The following is a 22,441-nucleotide window of genomic DNA, read 5'->3' on the forward strand; positions in this document are numbered from 1 at the left end:
ACAAACAATATCATAGGGGGGTGTACACCCACTGGGATATGAAGAGTAACATCTTCCTCCCCGCTGCGATATGGGAAGTAATTTTATCCTCGCCCTTTCTTGATATTATGGATAATATCGCAGGGGGGGTGTACACCCCCTGCGATACGAGGACTAACATCTTCCTCTCTCTTCCTGGATATTACGGACAATATCACAGGAAGGTGTACACCCTCTGTGACATGGAGAACAATATCATCCTCTTCCCCCCTGAATATGAATATCACAGGAAGTGTCCGCTCCCTGCTATATGGGGAGTAATATCATCCTCCCTGCCCCTGGATGTTAAGTACAATATCACACGGGGGTGTACACCCTCTGCGATATGGGGAGTTATATCATTCCCTCTCCCTCTTGCTGTTATGGACAATTTCACAGGGGGGTGAACACCTCCTGCGATATGGGAAGTAATATCATCCCCTCCCCGCCAGATGTTATGAACAATATTACAGGGGGGTGTACACCTTCTGCGATATGGGGAGTAATATGATCCTCTCTCCCGCTGGATGATAGGAACAGTATCGCAGCGGGGTGTACACATTCTGCAATATGGAGAATAATATCATCCTCTCCACTCCTGGATGTTACAGACAATATTACAGGGGGGTGTACACACCCTGCGATATGGGAAGTAATATCATCCTCTCCACCCTGGATATTACGGACAATATCACAGAGGCTGTACACACCCTGCGATATTGGGAGTAATATCATCCTCTCTTTTCCTGGATGCTACAAGCAATATCACAGGGGGGTGTACACCCCTTGCAATATTGCGAGTAATATCATCCTCTCCCCCCGGATATTACAAACAATATCACAGGAAGGTATACACCCCCTGCGATGTTGGGAGTAATATCATACTGTCCCCCTCTGTGTATTATGAACAGTATCACAGGGATATCTACGACCGCAGCGATATTGGAATTAATATCAACCTCTCCCTCCCTTGATATTATGAACAATATCACAGTGGGGTGTACACCCCCTGAGATATTGGCAGTATTATCATCCTCTTCCCCCCTGAATATTACTAATGATATCATGGTGGGGTTATATTATTCATAATATCTAAGGGAGACATTACTCCTAATATCACAATAGATGTACAACCTTTAATATTATTTGTAATATCTAAGGAATGCATTACTCCTAATATCAAAGTACATGTGCATTGTTTGATATTATTCATAATATTTAAGGAAAATATTACTTTTAATATCACAGTGGCTATATATCCTGTGATATTATTTATGATACCTAAGGGAGATATTGCTCCTAATATCGCAGTGGGTTTATACCCTGTATGTACACCCTTTGATATTACTTGTAATATCTAAGAGAGATATCACTTCTAATATCATAGTGGTTATACACCCTGTGATAATATTCATAATATCTAAGGGAGATATTACTTCTAATTTCACAGTGGATGTATACCCTATGATATTAATCATTTCAGGGAGCTATTACTCCTAATGTCACAGTGGGTTCATAATATCTAAGAAAGATCTTAATGCTACCATCACAGTGGCTGTACACCCTGGGATATTATTCCTAATATCTAAGGGAGATATTACTCCTAATATCACAGTGAATGTACACCCTGTGACACTATTCGTAATATCTAAGGGAAATATTACCTTCATATCACAGTGGGGGTACACCCTTTGACATTATTCGTAATATCTTAGGGAGATATTACTCCTAATATCACAGTGGGTGTACATCCTGTGGTATTGTTCATAATATCTAAGGGAGATATTACACAGTTAGAGAGGAAACATTAGCTGCAGGCTTTACTGACATGGGCTACAGCTTCAGGTTAAAAAAGGAGAAAAAAAAAAGTCATGGCCGGGCACAGTGGCTCACACCTGTAATCCTAGCATCTTGGTAGGCCAAGGAGCGAGAATAGCTTAATATCAGGAGTTCGAGACCAGCCTGGGCAACATAGTGAGACCCTGTCTCTACCAAAAAAAAAAAAATTTAATTAGCCGGGCATGGTTGTGTGGGCCTGTCGTTCCAGCTACTTGGGAGGCTGAGGTGAGAGGATCACCTGAGCCCACAAGGTCGAGGCTGCAGTGAGTGATGATCATGCCATTGCACTCCAGCCTGAGTAACAGAGTGAGACCCTGTCTCAAAAAGAAAAAAGAGAAAGAGGTGGATAAAGGGAAGGAAGAAAGGGAGGGAAAGAGGGAGGGAGGGAGGACGGAAGGGAAGAAGGAAGGAAGGAAGGAAGGGAGGGAGGGAGGAAGGAAGGAAGGGAGGAAGGAAGGAAGGAAGGGAGGGAGGGAGGGAGGGAGGGAGGGAGGGAGGGAGGGAGGAAGGAAGGAAGGAAAGGAAGGAAGGAAAGTGAGGGAGGGGGAAAAAAGTCACTAGTCTTGCACCACAACGCTCCTAAGTGTAAGGCTAATCTTGTCCATCTGATCTGAGAGCATGGTCAGAAGGACAAATAAACTCTAAAGTTTTGTCTAAGCCACAAAGATCAGCCGGCTAGATCAGCTCCTCCCCCTTGCTCTTCCGAGGCCCCTGCCCTGGGGACGGACAAATGGAGTCCGGGGACCTCTCCGTGGGCTGGATCCAATCTCCGACGCTGCTGCAGCGCCAAGATCTCGACACATTCACAACATGATGCAAGAGACAGGCAGTCACTTCAGGAAAGGGAGAGAGAGGGCAGGTACAAGGGCAATGGTAGGCGGAGCTTTCCCCAGAAGGGTGCCCAACCGAGAAGGCGTTAGAAGCTGCGTTCTTTCTCCAGGAGGGGATGGGCGAAAGCGAAGACCCCTGATCATGACTGCAGGAACGCAGCCAGGCCCTTAGAAACCGGCGGCGGGCCCCGCCCCTGCGACCAGGAGCCCTGCAAGCTGGGCCCCGCTGTCAACCGCGTTTCCAGCCGCTACGGTGCGGACCCCGCTTCTGTTCGCACGAGGGCGCGCAGCTCGCCCACTCACCCTAGGGGGCGCAAGGAAACCGCGGGGTCAGCTGCGCGCACTTCGGGGTCTATTCTGGGCGGCTCGGAGGCCTCATCTCGATCGCGGGCCCTCCAAGAACCGCCCTGGTCCAGAGCAGGATAGGATGGGGGTTCCCCAAGGGAGGACTGCAGGAAGATGGAACGGGATTTCTTCACCTGCCCTTCATCGCCTAAGTGGCTGTCCCTTCCGTGTCATCGCCACGGTCCCCATGTGCACCCCGTTTGTCCTCCCCTCTTCCTGCCCTATGTCGCCTCCCCTCAACTTCACCTCCTTTGGTGACCGTTGGCCGGGTTGACCCTGCGGGGCCTGCGCTCTTCACCCTCAGGCCAGCCTATTCTTCTCTCCCTGTGTGCACCCCAACGCCTCCCAGTTTGGCCTGGAGTATGTATTAGGTTGGTGCAAAAGTAACTGTGCTTTTGCAATTTTTTACAAATGGCAAAAACCGCGATTACTTTTGCACCACCTATAAATAGGCAGGGGGAACGGGCAAGAAAAGCCTTAGAGAAGGCGCCAAGAGCCAATCACCTAGCCCGCCAGGAGTATTGGTTTGCCAGAGGCATGAGATATATTGAAGCAGAAAAGGAAGAAAAAACATTAAGGAGACAAATTGTTCATGATAAGGGGTTTCCTGATAAACTCAGAAACAGCAGCTACCAGTTATGAAGCATTTAAACTGACACTCATTAATCTTCACAACGGTCCTGTGCAGGTGGTGTTTTTTTTTTACCACCTTACATTCTGGAGCTGCAGTTGGTATGTAACAAAGGCAGCATTTGAACCCTGGCCTGCTCATACCAGAGCGGGGGCATCTAACTGCACCCACAAAGGACAATGGAGGAAGACTGTGTCATTATAACATGAGCAAATGGGGAAAAGACAAAAACAAATGCTTTTATTATGCCCAGGTTGTAAATTTATAAACATGAATGAAATACACATACAAGAGGCTGAGGCAGGAAATCACTTAAACCTGGGAGGCAGCGGTTGCACTGAGCCAAGATCGCATCACTGCACTCCACCCTGGGTGAGAGAGCAAGATTCTGTCTCAAAAAAAAAAAAAAGTGGTTCCATATGATACAAATGTTAGAAAAAGGACAGATGTTAGTTTGCTGACTCCGGCAAGGAGTTACCTTTTGGGTGGTAGTTCTCACCACAGCCCAGGATGCCAATGTATTCTCTAGTTACACGTTAAGATCTCCAAATCCAGGGCATCCCTCCGCAAACAATGCCAGTCCTACACTGCTAAATGTTTACTGAATGAATGGATGAATGAAGGCAACATTTTTAGATGTGGGAATCCCACAGTGCTTGGTTCTCTAGATTAATCTCTAGGGGCCTCCTTTGAACTTGGTTCTCAACCTCCTCAGTTGCCCACATACTACATCCTAGGGTGAGGCATTTCTCCAGACTTCACTTATTACCTTGAAAGTGCCATACTCTCACATGTAGGCCTTGACATGCTAGCTCTTTTGCTAAAATTCTTCCTGCTCCTCTCCCCATGTTCCCCACCTGTCATCTACTTCTATCCACCCTTTTACTTAGGCCAAAAACCTAGGAATTTTCCCATTACCACTTTGCTCCACTGCTATAACCAGAGGTGACAGTGACTCGTAGCAAGGATACATGTCCACCAGCAAGTTCTGGTTATCAGAAAAATGTAAGAGTAAATTTGGTCACCGTGTAATGGAAATGCAAATCTAGTGATGGCAGCAGCGGTATCTTGACAGGAGATATGAATTTGGGAGCTCTGACCTGTGACCTGTCATTGTCAAAACTGTCCAAACCTGTTTCAGAGCACAGGTTTGACTAGCTCCCTAAAAAAACCTCAGGATATTCTCCCCTAGTATCCCAGAGAGCTCTGGGAGCGCTTGAGATCAGTTGCAAACTAATGACAATGAGTCATCAGCAATGTACTAGGGAATGAAGAGCTATCAAACTTCTCTGGGTTTTGAGATCTGTGTAATACCAACATCACTTTGGGGTATATTGTTGTTTTGTGTGTTTTCTTAAGACAAAGTCTGTCACCCAGGCTGGAGTGCAGTGGCGCAATCTCGGCTCATTGCAACCTCTGCCTCCCAGGCTCAAGCTATTGTTGTGCCTCAGCCTCCCAGGTAGCTGGAATTTTAGGCACACACCACCACGCTTGGCTAACTTTTCTATTTTAAATATAGACCAGGTTTTGCCATGTTGGCCAGGCTGGTCTCAAACTCCTGACCTTAAGTGATCTGCCCGCCTCAGCCTCCCAAAGGGTTGGGATTACAGGCGTGAGCCACTGCACCAGGGCTGGGGTATGTTTACTAAAACATTCATCTGTAAAATGAAGCTAGCTGCTTTGCAGAATTGAGAATAAAGTTTAGATATGTACAAACATACGTGTGTGTAGCTAGGTGGAAAGACAGGTGCCCTCTACTATTCTTTTCTCTTCTCTCCCCTTTCAAGACCAAAATGACTCAGAACACAAACTCATGTATCAGGCCCCTTAAATAGCTGCTTAAAGGATTGCCCTGAAGGACTATTTTGATTCCGCATTTTTTAAAGTTTTATTTTATTTTATTTTTGAGACAGAGTTTTGCTCGTTGCCTAGGCTGGAGTGCAATGGCGTGGTCTTGGCTCATCCCAACCTCCACCTCCCAGGTTCAAGGGATTCTCCTGCCTCAGCCTCCCGAGTAGCTGGGATTACAGGCATGTGCCACCACGCCTGGCTAATTTTTTGTATTTTTAGTAGAGATGGGGTTTCTTCATGTTGGTCAGGCTGGTCTCAAACTCCCAACCTCAGGAGATCCGCCCACCTTGGCCTCCCAAAGTGCTGGGATTACAAGCATGAGCCACCATGCCCAGGAAAGTTTTACTTATTTAAAAAATATGGCTGGACACGGCGGCTCACACCTGTAATCCCAGCACTTTGGGGGACCGAGGCAGGCAGATCACCTGAGGTCAGGAGTTTGAGACCAGGCTGGCCAACATAGTGAAACCCTGTCTCTACTAAAAATACAAAAATCAGCCAGGCAAGGTGGCAGGTGCCTGTAATCCCAGCTACTTGGGAGGCTGACACAAGACAATCACTTGAACCCGAGGCGGAGGTTGCAGTGAGCCAAGATTGCGCCACTGCACTCCAGCCTGGGCAACAGAATGAGACTCTGTCTCAGCAACCCAAGTAGCTGGGATTACAGGCACCTTTCCTAGTTCTACTGAAACCTCAAACTATTTAGTCTTATTTTATATACCAACAACTTCCCAATCAAATCTGCTTTAAGTTCCAAACATTCAGCTTTTGTTCCAGAGGTCTGTGGAAAAGCAAGCTTTGCATCAATGCAAAGGAAAATGATCCATTCTTGCTGTGAAGCAAGTTTCAGGAAGGAAAGGAGTTGCAGCCAGAGGTGATTCCAACATTCCCAAATGCTTCTGGCTGAGACCTTCAGATTTTGTTTGAAACAAATTCTCAGAATACCAAACACATCTTTATTCAAGTGGAAGTACAAAAGCACATTCCTAAACCAAATGCATACATGTGATTTTTACATATTTTGCTTTTTAGGGATTACATAATCCTGTTTCAGTCACCACAGGTGACTACTGGTCTCTATACATAAGGGTATACATGTTTGATAGGAAAAAACACATGCATTTTTCATTTGCTTTTACATTTAGATCAATTCATTTATATATCAATTTCATTTAGATTCCTACCTTGCCTTGATGAGATCCTATTCTTGCTGATGGCAAAGAAGTAAAATATAGTGGCAGAACTATCCTAGAGGTTAGCCATAGGAAGATTACAGAGTGAGCAATATATTTTTATATATTTGTTGAGGGTCCCTACTGAATATTAACACTGAACTATGAAAGCCTCAATTGCTGGACTGACAACAAGAATTTTAAACAACATCTGTCTCACTCACAAAATGTTATAAAGCTTAAGACAGAAAAATACAAAATGTTTTGACATTACCTAAAGAATCATGAACTCTTGTTCGGTGTATGATGGTGGCCCTGAACTTGAGCCAACATCTGTAATCACTTTTATCAATCAAAAAGCCATGTTCTTTTATATAGCCTGTAGAATATTAAAATACAAAAATGTGGCAATGGATAAACAACTGTACACAAAGCCCTCACACTTCAAATACTGTCCTGGATTGATGAGGGGGGAAGCAGAATTCAGTATTTATCTGCAATCCTAATGGTTAAAATTTTACCAGGAACAGACCTGCCACTCTCTTGAAATACTGTCTCTGAGATTAACATAAGAACAGCATCATCTCTGTTGGAAGGCTACATTCCCTTATGATGCTGATTTGTGTGTGTTTTTATTTATTTTATTTATTTATTTACTTGAGACAGAGTCCCGCTCTGTCGCCCAGGCTGGAGTGCAGTGGCGTGACCTCAGCTCACTGTAACCTCCGCCTCCCAGGTTCAGGCGGTTCTCCTGCCTCAGCCTCCTGAGTAGCTGGGATTACAGGCGCAAGCCACCACGCCCGGCTAATTTTTGTATTTTTAGTACAGACGGGGTTTCACCAAGTTGGCCAGGATGGTCTGGATCGCCTGACCTCGTGATCCACCTGCCTCAGCCTCCCAAAGTGCTGGGATTACAGGTGTAAGCCACCGCGCCCAGCCTGTGTATCTTCTTTATGTTTACCCTACCAAAAGCAGACCTGAGCATTTTGCTGGCCTGAGAGGTATATAAAAGAACTCTAAGCTTAGGCATGCAGAATAGGCACTGGATGAATGTAGTGAGGCTACCAGGAGTCTTGGTGGCTCCCTGATGTCCTTATCGTCTCTCTTCTTTGCAGACTGTGGATGCACATAAGACAGCTAAAACCTTGGGCATCATTTGAAAATGTCTGGCTGCCTGCTACAATCTCAGGAGAGAGAATCCTTCACACTTACATTGGACTGGATGTATTTTCAATCCAATTATTTTTCTAAAAAAGATGCTTCGCTTTAGGAAATAAGACACCAGACCAGCAACATCAAGTAGGTATGGAATACTTGCTGGTGAAACGCTTAAAATTAGGAAACTTCTAAATCTTCTAAAGGTGCTTAAGAGAATGGAGAAGTTAATCAACAGGAATCCAAGTGTTGTGGCTGTAAAGCAATATGACATAGGATCCCTAGTAAAGAGCAGGCCTAAGAGTTGGTTTTGGAGAGAACTTAGGCCAAGAACAGCAGAAAAAGCTAAATGAGCTACTTATGTCGATGTGTTTTAACACCGGTGCATTAGCAGTATCTTACGGAAGTTGTGAACACTAAGAACCAATTTCAAAAAAAAAATAAAAATGTTTATAGGGCATATTAAAATAAAAACAGCTTAAATGAGTTCTATGAATAAAATAGGCCCGGCACAGTGACTCACGCCTGCAACCCCAGCACTTTGGGAGGACAGGTGGGAGGATTGCTCGAGGCCAGGAATTCGAGAACAGCCTGGGCAACAAAGCAAGACCCCATCTCTGTTCTTTTTAATATCAAAATTATAATAAAAAAGTAAAAATAAATGTACCTACTTAGAATACATATTAAATAAAGGAACTCCATGAGAAAATGGCACTGCATTTACCAAGTCAACCCTAGATTTTTGTGTAATGAAAAAGATTGGGACTACATATTAACAATTTCATAAACAAATAATCAACAATTTTCTCTCCATTATTTTGATGTTGGGTAAAGCCTGAAATGTGGTGTCAAGTTTTTCCATTTGCATTGCATCAAATTCTTGTCTACTACGGATATTCTGATATGACAAAGACTAAACTCCTATTGAAAGATTTGCCATTTACTACACCCAAATAAGTTATCTTAGGTATAAATTCTTTGATGTTGAATGAGTGTTGGGTTATGACTGAATCTCCTCACACACATACATGTTTATTACATTTATAATCTTTTTGCATGGCATGAATTTGATACTAAACAAGGCAGTTTCTTTGACTGATGGCTTTTTCACATTCACTGCAGCAATGGAATTTTATTCCCGTGTGAATTATCCGAATGTGACTAAGATATGAAAATATTAACAGCATGAAAAATTTACCACATTCAATACATTTATAAGATTTCTCACTGGTATCGATTTCCGGAGTCAATTAGAAGTTTAACACTAATACCTTTTCTTCATTCGTCACATTCAGAGGGTTTCCCTCTGGTGTGAATTATCTGATGCTGAGCAATGGTTGATCTATGACTGAAGGTTTTACCACATGCAGTACATACATGATTTCTCCCTGGTGTGAGCGCTCAGATGCTGAATGAAGCCTGAATTTGACTAAATGTCTTCCCATCTTCATTACATTCATGAGTTCTCTTTGGTATGAATGCTCTGATGTTGAACCAGGTGTGCTCTCTGACTGGAGTTCTTTTCCCATACATCACAATCAAAGGCTTTCTGTCTGGTGAGGACTTCTTGTTGCAGGATAAGATCTGAGCTATGACTGTAACTGCCCTCATACTCATTACATTCATATGATTTCTCTTTCCTATGCATTTTGTGATGCTGAATAAGGCATGAGGTTTGACTGAAAGCTTTTCCACATTCATTACATTCATGCGCTTTCTCTCCTGTGTGAATTCTTTGATGTTGAATAAGATGTGAATTCAATCTGAAGTCTTTTCCACATTCATTACACGTATAGGGCTTTTCTCTGAAATGAATTCCTTGTTGTTTAATATAGGTCAACCCATATTCATCATACTCATAGGCTTTCTCTTCATGATGGACCCTCTGATGTTCAAGTAGGTATGAAGTATGGCAGAAGTCACTGCCACATATAGTACACTTACAGGGCATCTCTTTGTGAATTTTCTGATGTTGAGTAAGGTGGACACTACGACTGAAGACTCTTTCACAACTGCTACATTTGTAAGATTTGGCTCTGGTGTGAATTTTCTTGTGCTGAATAATGCCTGAGCTTGGACTACAGGATTTATCAGACGCTTCACAGGATTTATCAGATGCTTCACATTTGTAAGGTTTTTCTCTAGTGTGTATTCTTTTATGTCGACTAAGACTTGAGCTCTGACTGAAAGACTTCTCACATTCTTTACATTTGTAGGGCTTCTCTCTAGTATGGATTCTCTGATGTCTAGTAAGGGCTGAACTCTGATGGAAAATTTTCCCACATACATCACATTTATAGGATTTCTCAGTGTTAGGGATGCTCTCCCATTTATTAAGGTGGGAGAGATCCATTAAGCTTTCCTTACATTCACTACTCTGAAAATCCTGTGTTAGATTTATGTGTTCATGTTTACCAGAGGCTGAATTCTGGCTGAAGCTCATGTCGTATTTATCACTGTCATCGGTATTCTGTATTCTAAGAACTCTCTGATCCGCATCAATAGTAGAGTCCAGACTGAAGCTTTTCTCAGGTTCATTACATTCATTGTTCTTCTCACTGGTGAAGGTTTCCTTGCTGATTGTTATTTGCCTAAACTCTCTCTCCAGGTACAGAAATTTCCTTAGAATTTCCTGAAGCCTTTCTAATCTGTCCTCAGACTTATACACTTCTCTAGTCTCAGGAACTTGGGTAATATCGTGTTTGAGTCTTCCTACTCTCACTTTGTACGAATGTACTTCTTCCGAAATTTTCTGCTTAGGAATCGACAGCTTGTTTTCTTCTCTGGTCTCTCCATCTGATACAATATATAAATAGAAAATGCAAACGTAATCTGTACCCTGTGCTTAGGAAAAGAAAACTCAGATGAGAAAACTAAACAATGTAGTATCTACAAGGACAAGAAAAGTTTATTTCCTCTGAAAAACAGGCACAAAATCTCAACAGCAGAAGTAAGGGCATAAACAGGAGCAGTGAGGTAAAACAGCGGACATGTTCAGCAGAGTAAGGAGATAACAGGGAAACAGTTGAAAGAATTTTAGATAAGCAACTTCATTAGGGGTCTAGTACGACATATGCACAGGTACTAAACAAATGGGAAAGGTCAGCCTAACTGAAGGGAAAAGGAAGGAACTCTCCATGCTAGCACACACACAGAGCTCTTCATTCTGAGTGCCAAAGAAGCTACAACTTGGCTGAACAACTGAACTTTACTTCCCTACTAATTGATTGATTCTGCCTTACTCACCTGAGCAGTCACCTCTTAAGACTTCTCTAGTCTTAGTTTCCAGATCAAAGACCTGTAGATCCTGTTCCAGCTGGGAGATCCCATCAGGCTTGGAAATTGGAAATCCTGCTCATAGAGAAGGAAATGGAATGTGGCAATGTATCCCCAGGTCCTACACCAGTCACTTTTTCTTTTAACTAATGATTAAGAGAGAGAGGTCAATTCTGAGAAGGCATTAATTAGGAAGGCCTGGAGAGTGAAGAGGGCAAAGATCTTCTACAAGGAGCTCAGATTTGTGCTCTAGAGAGATGTGTGTTAAGGGGCAAGGTGATGACTTGGGAGCAGAAGGATTCATTTAAATATTATTCAGACAACAGAATGTGTGCATGGGTTTGTCTTCACAGAAGTTATCATTATCACTCTCCATCTGTTACCTAAAGATTAATCTTCAGATTAGATCTGGTCTACAAGTATCAAAATGGAGGTCATCAAAATATAATTCTGCTGGACTGGAGAAAGGTGAAACTCAAGCACCTGCTGCATGGTTAGCTAACCTGTAGCAAGAGAATCAGTGAAAACGAAATAAATATTCTAAGGACCAATCTCAAGAAACAATTTGTTTCAGTGCACATAAGAAAAAAAAGAGTAATATGACACATTCTTACCCATTAGGAGTGTAGTATTTATTCGATAAACATTTATGAAGTGCCTCCTCTATGCAAAGCATGCAGGGGAGAAAGAGGCCAAGAAGGTCCCTTCCCTTGAGGACCTCACACTCTACACAGAAACAGCTCTAAACAACTAACTACAATAAAATATAGAGAGTAAAGTGCAATCAGTGCATCTTCACATAAAACAGTCCTTCTATGGCTTGCATAATGCAATGATTGGATATAAATCTCTTTTAAGGCTAAAGCAACACACAGTCAGCTTCCAAAGAGACAGAATTTTAATACTATTAGTATCAAAGGGCAGTTTTTATATTTGTCCATCCCAGAAAGCTTCTAATAGCACACATACAAGGTCTGGCTCAAGCCCCTCATCTCCAAAAACCTTTCTCTTCATTTACTGAATGTGTACCAAATTTGTTAGTTGTTCCTCTTACCCTGACATGTCACATATAATGGTGTTTACATAGATTTTTTTAAAGTGGTTTCAGGCATTATCACTCATACTTGATTTATAAACTCTTTGATAGAAGGGACCAGGTATCTTGTATCTTGTACTTCTTTTCATTAATTTACTTAACAGCTACTTATTGAGTGCCAACTCTGTGCGCCCAAGCATCAATGTATTAACAGCCACCCAATTTTATAAAAAGGGCACTGGGGCTGGAAAATATGAAGAGCTGACAGCTGCCCCGAAAATTCCACGTGAGAGCCTATGAGCAAGGAGATCAGAATAGATAGAAGAAAAGTATTTACTGTGTTTCTGAAATCCTGCTGGACATTTAGAGTCAGTTCTCCTTGTGGATATTTATTTAATTAAGGTCTGCTATATCAAATGAAATCGTTTCGGAAGTTTAAAAAGTAAAGTTAGTGTAACATGAAGCAGCAATCAATATTATTCTCAGAATTCCAATAACATAATTTGCAACTTTTAACTGAGATATTTAAGGTGTCTGTCGATATTTAGTAACTGAAAGAAATTCTGGCTGTTTATTCCATATCTACACTTAAAACACATACGCACAACCAAAAAGGTGGTCTTGATATAGGATGAGGGGTTTGATTTTAGACATCTGTTTAACGTAATGTAGGAAGGTGTAAGAGAAAATGCCCAGCAGATGAGTATGCAAACGCATACAGAGTGATAAAATGGACTTCAGAGAGTAAGAAGGGAAAGGGTGGGAGAAGGGACAAGGGATAAAAAACTACATATTAGGCACAATGTACACTATTCCAGTGACAGGTGCACTAAAATCTCAAAATTCACCACTATGTGATATAATTCATCCATGTAACAAAAAAACCGCTTGTACCCCCAACACTACTGAAATAACTTTAAAAAAAAAAAAAAAAAAGAGAAAACGCTGAGCAGGCACAGATACAATATCACAGTTTAGAAGAGGGAACAGGGTATCATCAGTATCATCAAAATATTATTAAGTTTTACCAAGTATTTGGTAGGTGCGAAGTACCATGCCAAGAGCTCTCTAGGTTTTCACTCATTTAATACCATAAATTTAAAAGGTAGAAACTATTATTATAGCCATTTTACAGATGGGAATACTAAGATTCACAGAGGTTAAGTAGCTTGCCCAAGGTTACAATAACCGGTAATGCTTAGTTTTCAAACCTGTAGAGTCTTATTTCAAAACCTAGCCTTTAAACAATCTGCTAGTAAAAAAAAAAAAATATATATATATATATATATATATGATTTTGCCTCCTAACAAGCCCTGAAAAAAAATAAATAATGATTGTGGACAAAATTCATCCCTTCCTCCAAATTACACACAGAAAGAACATGTAAGTTTTCTTGCCACTAGCCTAAATGCCTGTTTCCTAAATTTAACTCAAAACTTTGCTTTCAAAAATATGTACTTGCTTTACATTTCTCCTGTTTAAAATTAATGTATTAAAACCTTTTGATTTTATTTAAATCTTGAGTTTTCTAATATGATTTATAAAATATTCACAGTGAAGTAAAAGGTAATAATACAAACAACAGAGAAAAAGTGATTAGAATAATATACGGTGAGCCAGGAGCCTAAATAATTGGGAGTTGTAGAAGTGTTACTTAAAAGGGATCTATGGCTGGGCACAGAAGCTCACATCTGTAATTCCAGCACTTTGGGAGGCCAAGACGGACAGATCGCTTCAGCCCAAGAGTCTGAGACCAGCCTGGGCAACATAGTGAGATCCCATCTCTACAAAAAATACAAAAATTAGCCAGGCATGGTGGCACATGCCTGTAGTCCCAGCTACTTGGGAGGCAGAGGCATAATGATCCCTTGAGCTCAGAAGGTCGAGGCTGCAGTGAGCTGAGATCACACCATTGTACTCCAGCCTGGGTGAGAGTGAGATCCTGTCAGTCAGTCAGTCAATCAACCAATAAACCAATCAATGGGATCTATGTACCAGGCATGGTGGCTCACACGTATAATCCCAGCACTTTGACAAGCCAAGGCAGGAGGATCTCATGAGCTCAGAAATTTGAGACCTGACTGGGGAACATAGACTCTGTTGCTACAAAAAATTAAAATTAAAAATTAAAAGTGATCTAAAAGATGATTTATTATCAAGGAAATGCAAATCCCTTTACAATAAAAATGTAAACTCCGGCCAGGCGCAGTGACTCACGCCTGTAATCCTAGCACTTTGGGAGGCCCAGGCGGGCAGATCACGAGGTCAGGAGATCGAGACCATACTGGCTAACACAGTGAAACCCCGTCTCTACTAAAAATACCAAAAGTTAGCCAGGCATGGTGGCAGGTGCCTGTAGTCCCAGCTACTCGGGAAGCTGAGGCAGGAGAATCGCTTGAACCCAGGAGGCGGAGGTTGCAGTGAGCTGAGATCGCGCCACCGCACTCAGGTTGCAGTGAGCTGAGATCGCGCCACTGCACACTAGCCTGGGCGACAGAGTGAGACTCCATTTCAAAAAAACAAACAAACAAAAAAAATGCAAACCCCTAAGCAATAATCCAAACAAAAATCAATTTGAGGAAACTCCACTATAAATAAATAATTGGAACACATTCCTAAAATTTTTATTTGTATTTAAAAATCTGGTCTATAGCTCGTATCACCTGCTGTTCTTTCCAAAATATTAAAGTTACTAGCACAAGCCAGGTACTTAATTTTTTTTTTTTTTTTTTTGGTGGGGGGTGTATGGAGTTACCCAGGCTGGAGTACAATGACACAATCTTGGCTCGCTGCAACCTCCACCTCCCGGGTTCAAGTGATTCTCCAGCCTCAGCCTCCTGGGTAGCTGGAATCACAGGCACATACCACCACGCCTGGCTAATTTTTGTATTTTTAGTAGAGACAGGGTTTCACCATGTTGGTCAGGCTGGTCTCGAACTCCTGACCTTGTGATCCGCCCATCTCACCCTCCCAAAGTGCTGGGATTACAAGCGTGAGCCACCACACCCAGTACAAGCCAGGTACTTATATGCATAATCAAATTCAATGCTGTACAACCCAGAAGGTAGACGTTGTTTTTCATGTTTTATAAATGAAGAAAATGAGTGTCAGATTAAATAATTTGCTCAACATACTGGAACCCAAGTTTGATCCCACAGTTTATATTCTTTCCAACCTACCATACTGCCTATCAAAGAAAGCATTAGTAGCAGGTTCTCTTGACACTGATGTGAATGTCTTTTTTTTTTTTTTTTTTCTGAGACAGAGTCTCACTCTGTCGCCCAGGCTGGAGTACTCTGGAGGCACGATCTCAGCTCACTGCAACCTCCACCTCTTGGGTTCAAGTGATTCTTCTGCCTCAGCCTCCAGAGTAGCTGAGATTACTGGCATGTGCCACTATGCCCAGCTAATTTTATTTTTAGTAGAGACGGGGTTTCTCCATGTTGGTCAGGCTGATCTCGAACTCTCAACCTCAGATGATCTGCCCGCCTAGGCCTCCCAAAGTGCTGGGATTACAGGTGGCTCATGCCACCACGCCTGGCCGACTCTATGCTTTCAAAATATGCACTTGTTTTACATTTTTCCCATTTAAAATTAACGTATTAAAACCTTTTGATTTTAAGGCTGGATGTGGATCACATGAGGCCAAGAGTTCAAGACCAGCCTGACCAACATGGCAAAATCCCATCTCTACTAAAAATACAAAAATTAGCTGGGTATGGTGGTGCATGCCTGTAGTCCCAGCTACTCTGGAGGCTGAGGTACAAGAATAGCTTTGGGCCTGGGAGGTGGAGGTTGCAGTGAGCTGACATTGTGCCACCACACTCCAGCCTGAGCGACAGAGCAAGCCTCTTGTCTTAAAAAAAAAAAAAAAAAAATTTTATTTAAATCTTGAGAGTTTTCTAATAAAATTTATTTTAATCTGGTCTTCAAAAATAACAGTTAAAGCCGAGCGTGGTGTTGGCTCACATGTGTAATCCCAGGACTTTGGGGAGCTGAGGCAGGCAGATCACTTGAGTCCAGAAGTTCAACAGCCTGGGTAACAGCTAAATACCTTCTTTACTAAAAATAGAAAAAAATTACACTGTGGTACAGGCCTATATGCCCCACTACATAGAAGGCTGAGGTAGGAGGATCACCTGAGCCTGGGGGGAAGTCCAGGCTGCAGTGAGCTGTTATTTTGCCACTGTATTCCAGCCTGGGAGACAAGAGGAGACCCTGTCTCAAAAATAGTAATAATAATATTTAAAATCTGCCATATTATATGGTTTGCTGCTTTTACTACAGCTATGCTTTTAGCCATCTGAAAGTTTCACGCTTTTCTTCCTGGTCCTTAATACACAAATAATATCTCTCCATAGCAATATCATTCTTTTGTAGATACCTGCTGGACTGGAATGTGTCCCTAGAGAGTTTTACTTTTTGAGTGCATGTCCTTCTGGTCCCAAACTATAAACTGGCCTGTCTGTCCAATTTGTCATGGCATTTTGAATTTTTCTTGTCATCAGAGTACACACAACTCACCAAAAATATTAAAAACTTCACGTGTAGTTGAACTTATTGTCCTAAAGGCACAAAGTAGTGAAAAAGTGCAGGGGCTTCAGAGGCAGATCTGGTCCCAATCCTCTCACTGATCCTGCAAAGATCACTTAACTTCTCTGAGCCTCAGTTTCCTCAGATATAAAATGAGCAGTATCATCTGCTCACAGGGTTATGGTAAGGATTAAATGAGATATATATATCTCATTTATATATATATATATACCCCATTTATATATATATATGCACACACACATATAAATGTCCTATGTCTGTATGTGTGTGTGTGTGTATACACACACACATATCTATAGCACCCAATAACATACTGGCTGTTCAATAAATATTAAATAGCTGTGACAATGGAAAACATTCTGTGCAAAATCACTGTAATCCTTCATGACATCAAGTTAAAAAAGCAGAGAGTATGTGCCAAACATTCCCAATCTATTGACCCAGTTAGTATCAACTAGAATTTTAACAAGCATGTTTCTGAGGCCAGCATCTAATAGGGCACCTGCCACACTGACCATGTGAAAAGCAATCCGGTCCCCTTTCCCAGTCTTAATCTCCCACACTAAGTAACAGGTAACTTCCCTATGGATAGTGACCCATAAGCAAATTGTTCATTCATCATCAATGGAGTATGTTCCTTTTTAAATTATGTGGTAATGAAAACTACTTATTACCGACTTCTTTACTCAGCTATTTGTACTCTGTATATTTACTGCTACATAGTGGAAGCACTTAAGCAAAGGACCAACATCCTGATGTCTGTGACAAATACAATCTGGAGGCCGGGCGCAGTGCCTAACACCTGTAATTCCAGCACTTTGGGAGGCCGAGGCAGGCAGATCACCAGGTCAGGAGATCGAGACCATCCTGGCTAAGATGATGAACTCCGTCTTTACTAAAAATACAACAAAAAATTAGCTGGGCATGGTGGTGGGCGCCTGTAGTCCCAGCCACTCGGGAGGCTGAGGCAGGAGAATGGTGTGAACCCGGGAGGCGGAGCTTGCAGTGAGCCGAGATCACACCACTGCATTCCAGCCTGGGCGACACAGTGAGACTCCATCTCAAAAACAAAACAAAACAAAATACAATCTGGAGCTCCTGCCATGAGAAAACAATGTAAACTGGAAAGCAGGACTGAATCATAAAGTCTTTGCTGGGTACGGTGGCTCACGACTGTAATCCCAGCACTGTGGGAGGCTGACACAGGCAGATCATGAGGTCAGGAGATTGAGACCATCCTGGCTAACATGGTGAAACCCCGTCTCTATTAAAAGTACAAAAAAATTAGTCGGGCGTGGTGGCGAGTGCCTGTAGTCCCAGCTACTTGGGAGGCTGAGGCAGGAGAATGGCATGAACCCAGGAGGCGGAGCTTGCAGTGAGCCGAGATGGTGCCACTGCACTCCAGCATGGGCGACAGAGCGAGACTCCGTCTCAAAAAAAAAAAAAAAAAAAAAGTCTTACAACCCCAAAAAGTTAAATTAATAAATGTATAAACTTAACCCAGTTGTGCCAGAGGTTGCACATTTTTTTTGTTAAACATCAGACCTTGGCGATGACCTTGAGCAGCAAGATATAAATCATTCCCGCAAGCTTAGTGTTCCAATAATGGAACTCTAGGCATAAATGAGTTAAATTTCAGATGAAGTTTGCTGAATCCACAAATATGAAAATGACTTCCCAATGATTGTAAAAATAACTGCTAAGGAGATGCTGCTAACTTGATCACAAAAGCAAGATGAGTAGAAGGGTCTCTTACATCATGTGTATATCTCTTGTACGTGTAAGTGTGCATGCATGTGGAGTGTGCGTGCAGAGATAAGAGAGGAAATGGGATAAAGTTCAATCTATAGCATACTATGCTACTAGACTGCATTAAACTGCTACAAAGTTTCTTTACTTCAAAAAGTAGACAGGTTAACTGTTGGAAACTCTGTAATTATTAGACAAAATTAACAGTACTTTACAATTATATGTATGTCACTTTACAGTTTACAAAGTTATTAAGTAGATATTCATTTTGATGTGCTGAAATAAATTTAACTTCTTTGCCCTCCCTTCTCCCCTCCATCAAGGACAGAGTAAGGAACACTTAATCAGGAAAGGCAATATAAACACATCAATCTGTACAAAATCACAAAGAATAAAGGGGAAGAAGGTAGGACCTTGAAGAGGGCCACAGGGACTTCAAGGAAGGAGGAAACCAGAATGTTAAACATGAGGAAGGCCCAGGGTTCACAGGAGAGTTAGGCACCATATGGGGCAGGTTGTGTTTGCCACATAAAAGGAGGGGCACACAGCGTAAGTTTCACATTCTAAAATAATACGAAAAGACCATAACTGAAGAGCTGAAGTTGGAATTTCTGGTTTCTCACAACACAAGTAGATGATGACCACAAACCATGGTTTCTGAATGAACTGAGTTCAAAATGCATCTGGTTGCAACAGAGGGCTTCCTTGGACCCTAACATTAGAAATTAAACAGAGGTAATTTGAGGAGCTGCGATTTTACACAGTGGTGGCATCCTGGGGAGCTTCTATTCCATCAGTCAAGTTTAATATCTCACAATCGTGGAAAAGGAGTTTCCGAGCAGGGACGAGCAATATCGATGGGAAGCCGATACTTGGGCCATCTCTTGGAGATTCCTGCTGTAAGGATGGCAAGTGTTTCTCCAGAGAAAGCACTTGCCTGGGTATGACTCAGGGCCGGGCAGGAATTCACACTATGAATCCGGGTGGTGGGAAGGCGGAGAAGTATGCCTACAAAGATTAAAGAGCCGGGAATGGAAAACACACTAAAAACCGTCCCAGTGGGCAGGCTGCCTCCCCACAGATAAGAAGACCTTGAATTCTGAGCATAATCAGCGGGAGACAAAGCAATGCCCTGGATACCACCAGCATAGACAAAGCCAACGGGAAAAAAAATAAAATAAAACGCGTGATTCAGTATTTACACACACAAAAAGAAGAGTGCAGAAGCAAGCAAGAAACTAAAGAAAAAGGAGGCCGGCTGCAGTGGCTCATGCCTGTAATTCCAGTACTTTGGGAGGCCGAGGAGGGTGGATCACTTGAGGTCAAGAGTTCGAGATCAGCATGACCAGCACGGTGAAACTCCGTATCCTCTAAAAATACAAAATTAGCCGGATGTGGTGGCCCACGCCTGTAATCCCAGCTACTTGGGAGGCTGAGGCAGGAGAATTGCTTGAACCCGGGAGGCAGAGGTTGCAGTGAGCTGAGATTGCACCATTGCACTCCAGCCTGGGCAACAAGAGTGAAACTCTGTCTAAAAACAAAATTAAATTAAAAATATAATATAAAAAATAAACTAAAGAGAAAGGAACAATGCTCACACCAAGGGAGCTGCCGACAAACCCTACTGATGCTTCCCGGCAGCACTACAGCTTGCCTAATCCCAGCTTCCTACTATACCTTTCAAAATGACAATGGAGAGACATGAGTTAAGCATTGACCCCACCTCAGCGTGGGGTAAACGTCTGAGATTTCTGCTGCCCTGGGTGCGGTTACGTTGGATTACCATTCTGGGTGACTCACTGAAATGTACTCACAGTGAGTCATGCCTTCAAATGACATCTCAAGTTCTGCCTGCTTGGAGATACATCTGGGGATCTTAAGGGGTGAGGGACTACTCAGCAAGAAGGAATTTAGCCTGTCTTTTTAAACGGCATTTCTTTTTCCTGGAAAAATGGGAAATTCTCCAATTCTCCAATACAGGGACACTGAGATACCAAAGAGGAAAGTGTCCGGTTGGAGGTTGGGAGGCCACCCTGGGGTCTCTCCTACAAAAATGGAAGAGAGAAGAGTGAGAAATCAAGCAAAGCACAAGAAAGTTTCCCTTTGCTAAAAGGGAACAGATGCCCCACAATGGCCAAAAATATGAACTGGGGATGAGGAGAATATCTCCTCTTGGCACCCCCAAACAAACCTTAGTTATCCCTCCCAGAGAAGATGACATGAAAGATAAGGATTCAGAGGTTCTAAGACCTGGAATCTAAGCCACACTCTACAGACCTTCTCAGAGACCTTATACTTATGAAGAAACAAGAAGGTAAAGAAATTCAAATAGATAAACCAAATAATAAGGAAGTCCTTACCCAGTGAGACCACGTTCCCATAATTCTCTAACATCACTTCTCTGTAGAGGTCCCTCTGAACAGGGTCCAGGTATCCCCATTCCTCTCGAGTAAGGTGCACAGCCACATCCTCGAATGTCACAAACTCCTGAAATAACACATCCTGGCTGCTCTGAGGAATGAGAACACTGTAGTACCATGGCCAGAGAATGAAGATCATAGTGAGGGAATGAGAACACTGTAGCATCATGGCCAGAGAATGAAGATCACAGAGAGGGTATCCGGTATGTACTTACGTTGAGGAGGAGGGAGAACAGATTAGAACCTATGGAATAAAGCCCATAACCCTTAAACATCTAATAAGCACCCATCACACAACCATGAACAAAGAAAAAACAGAGTTTGCTCATGGTACTGGGGAGATGGGAAGTTGGTTTATGTGAAGTCCAGGTCTCTGAAGAGGATCAATTCCCAAACTGGATTCTGCTATTGAAAAAAATTCCAGGCAAGGTCTACAGATGGGATGAGTGAGAGGCCACACTCCATCAGTAGCAATAGTCCCTGAGGAAATGCAGAGGGTTCCTCAGCTCACCTGGTACCTGGCTGTCAAGAGCGCAGCTGCCTGGTCTCCTGGGCTTCCCTCACAGGGAAGAGCAGGCACCTGGGGAACAGGTGGAGCTGAGGGAGGAGAAAGGAGTGAAGGGTGAGAGCAGCCCTAACCCAGGACTCCCTTTCAGAGGAGGCCTCTCCAGCCCAAGGGGTGTCAGCAGGACCCTCCTCAATACTCTAGTAAAACCAATGAACATTTTTTAGGTATTGGGTTGTGTCTACTCTGCTTTGTCTCAGTACTTGCATGCCTTATGCAAGTTTAGACCTGTGATACAGGATTTTCTTAGGAAAGCTTGTATTTCACTTTATTTTCATCACATGACAGTCCTCTTACAGAGGAGTAAGACTATACCTGTTTTGCAGATGGGCAAAGCAAAGCATAAAGACTTGTGGGGACTTGTCCTGGGCTAGGGTTATTTAGCAGACTTCTGACCCTTTCCAGGCACTGTTCTAGACACTTGATAAGCCTTTCTCTTGTGAATGGGCACTGTCTCAACCAGTGTGTAAGGCCCCCAAGAACAAGAAAGGGTCATCTGTTTCCTCGAAATCTTTTCTACAGTCCCACAATCCCCCACAGCACTCTACACATTGTGCCACTTGATCTGTGTGGGTGACACACAAGTTATTTCAGGCACTAGGGTTAACCACAGGCAATCTAAGACACAGCTCTTACAAAACAAAGGAAGAAAAAGACCAACCTACCTATACGATACAGAAAAGTGTGACTGCATAGTCAAAATACAGTATATATACATTCATACAGGCATTGTGTCCAACCAAGGAATTAAATGGTTGCTTCCTTGACCAAATTTAGTCTAGTCACAAAAAACTGCAGTTACAACAGAATGGATGGCAGGTGACAAAGCAAAGCAAAACTAAGTGAAGGGAACCAGGGAAGGAAAGGTCCTGAATCTAAGAGGAAGTGAGAGCCAGGAAAGGACTGTGAGATGTGGCAAAAGCAGCATATTTTAGAAATTATTCCGGATGTGAGAACTGGGATGAAGTGAAGGTTGCCTGAAGGAAAAACAACCACAGC

At 42.6% G+C, this 22,441-nt stretch overlaps 1 protein-coding gene across 21 annotated transcripts in view; it reads right to left on the reverse strand.

The window, feature by feature from the left end:
- ZNF655 (zinc finger protein 655) overlaps window positions 1–22,441 on the reverse strand; it is a 46,660-nt gene that overhangs the window by 21,429 nt on the left and 2,790 nt on the right. For 4 of the 21 annotated variants that reach the window (XR_001900307.2, XR_001900308.3, XR_001900310.3 and 1 more), the window contains exons 3-4: window positions 11,088–11,192; window positions 9,219–10,637 (exon numbers count right to left, since the gene is read on the reverse strand). Coding sequence is in view for 15 of the 21 variants with exons in the window: in XM_021935160.2 (XP_021790852.1) it covers window positions 9,298–10,637; window positions 11,088–11,192; window positions 20,818–20,944; window positions 21,389–21,474 (1,658 nt within the window). In the remaining 6 variants the exon portion in view is untranslated. Of the gene's footprint in view, window positions 1–6,450; window positions 10,638–10,722; window positions 11,193–11,500; window positions 13,932–18,622; window positions 19,466–20,817; window positions 20,945–21,388; window positions 21,475–22,441 lie in introns of those variants that run through there. The other 17 variants (XM_009202638.3, XM_009202639.3, XM_031665571.1 and 14 more) reach the window with 8 other exon arrangements.

This window comes from Papio anubis, chromosome 4 (genome assembly GCF_008728515.1).
Source record: "Papio anubis isolate 15944 chromosome 4, Panubis1.0, whole genome shotgun sequence".
Lineage (NCBI taxonomy): Eukaryota > Metazoa > Chordata > Mammalia > Primates > Cercopithecidae > Papio > Papio anubis.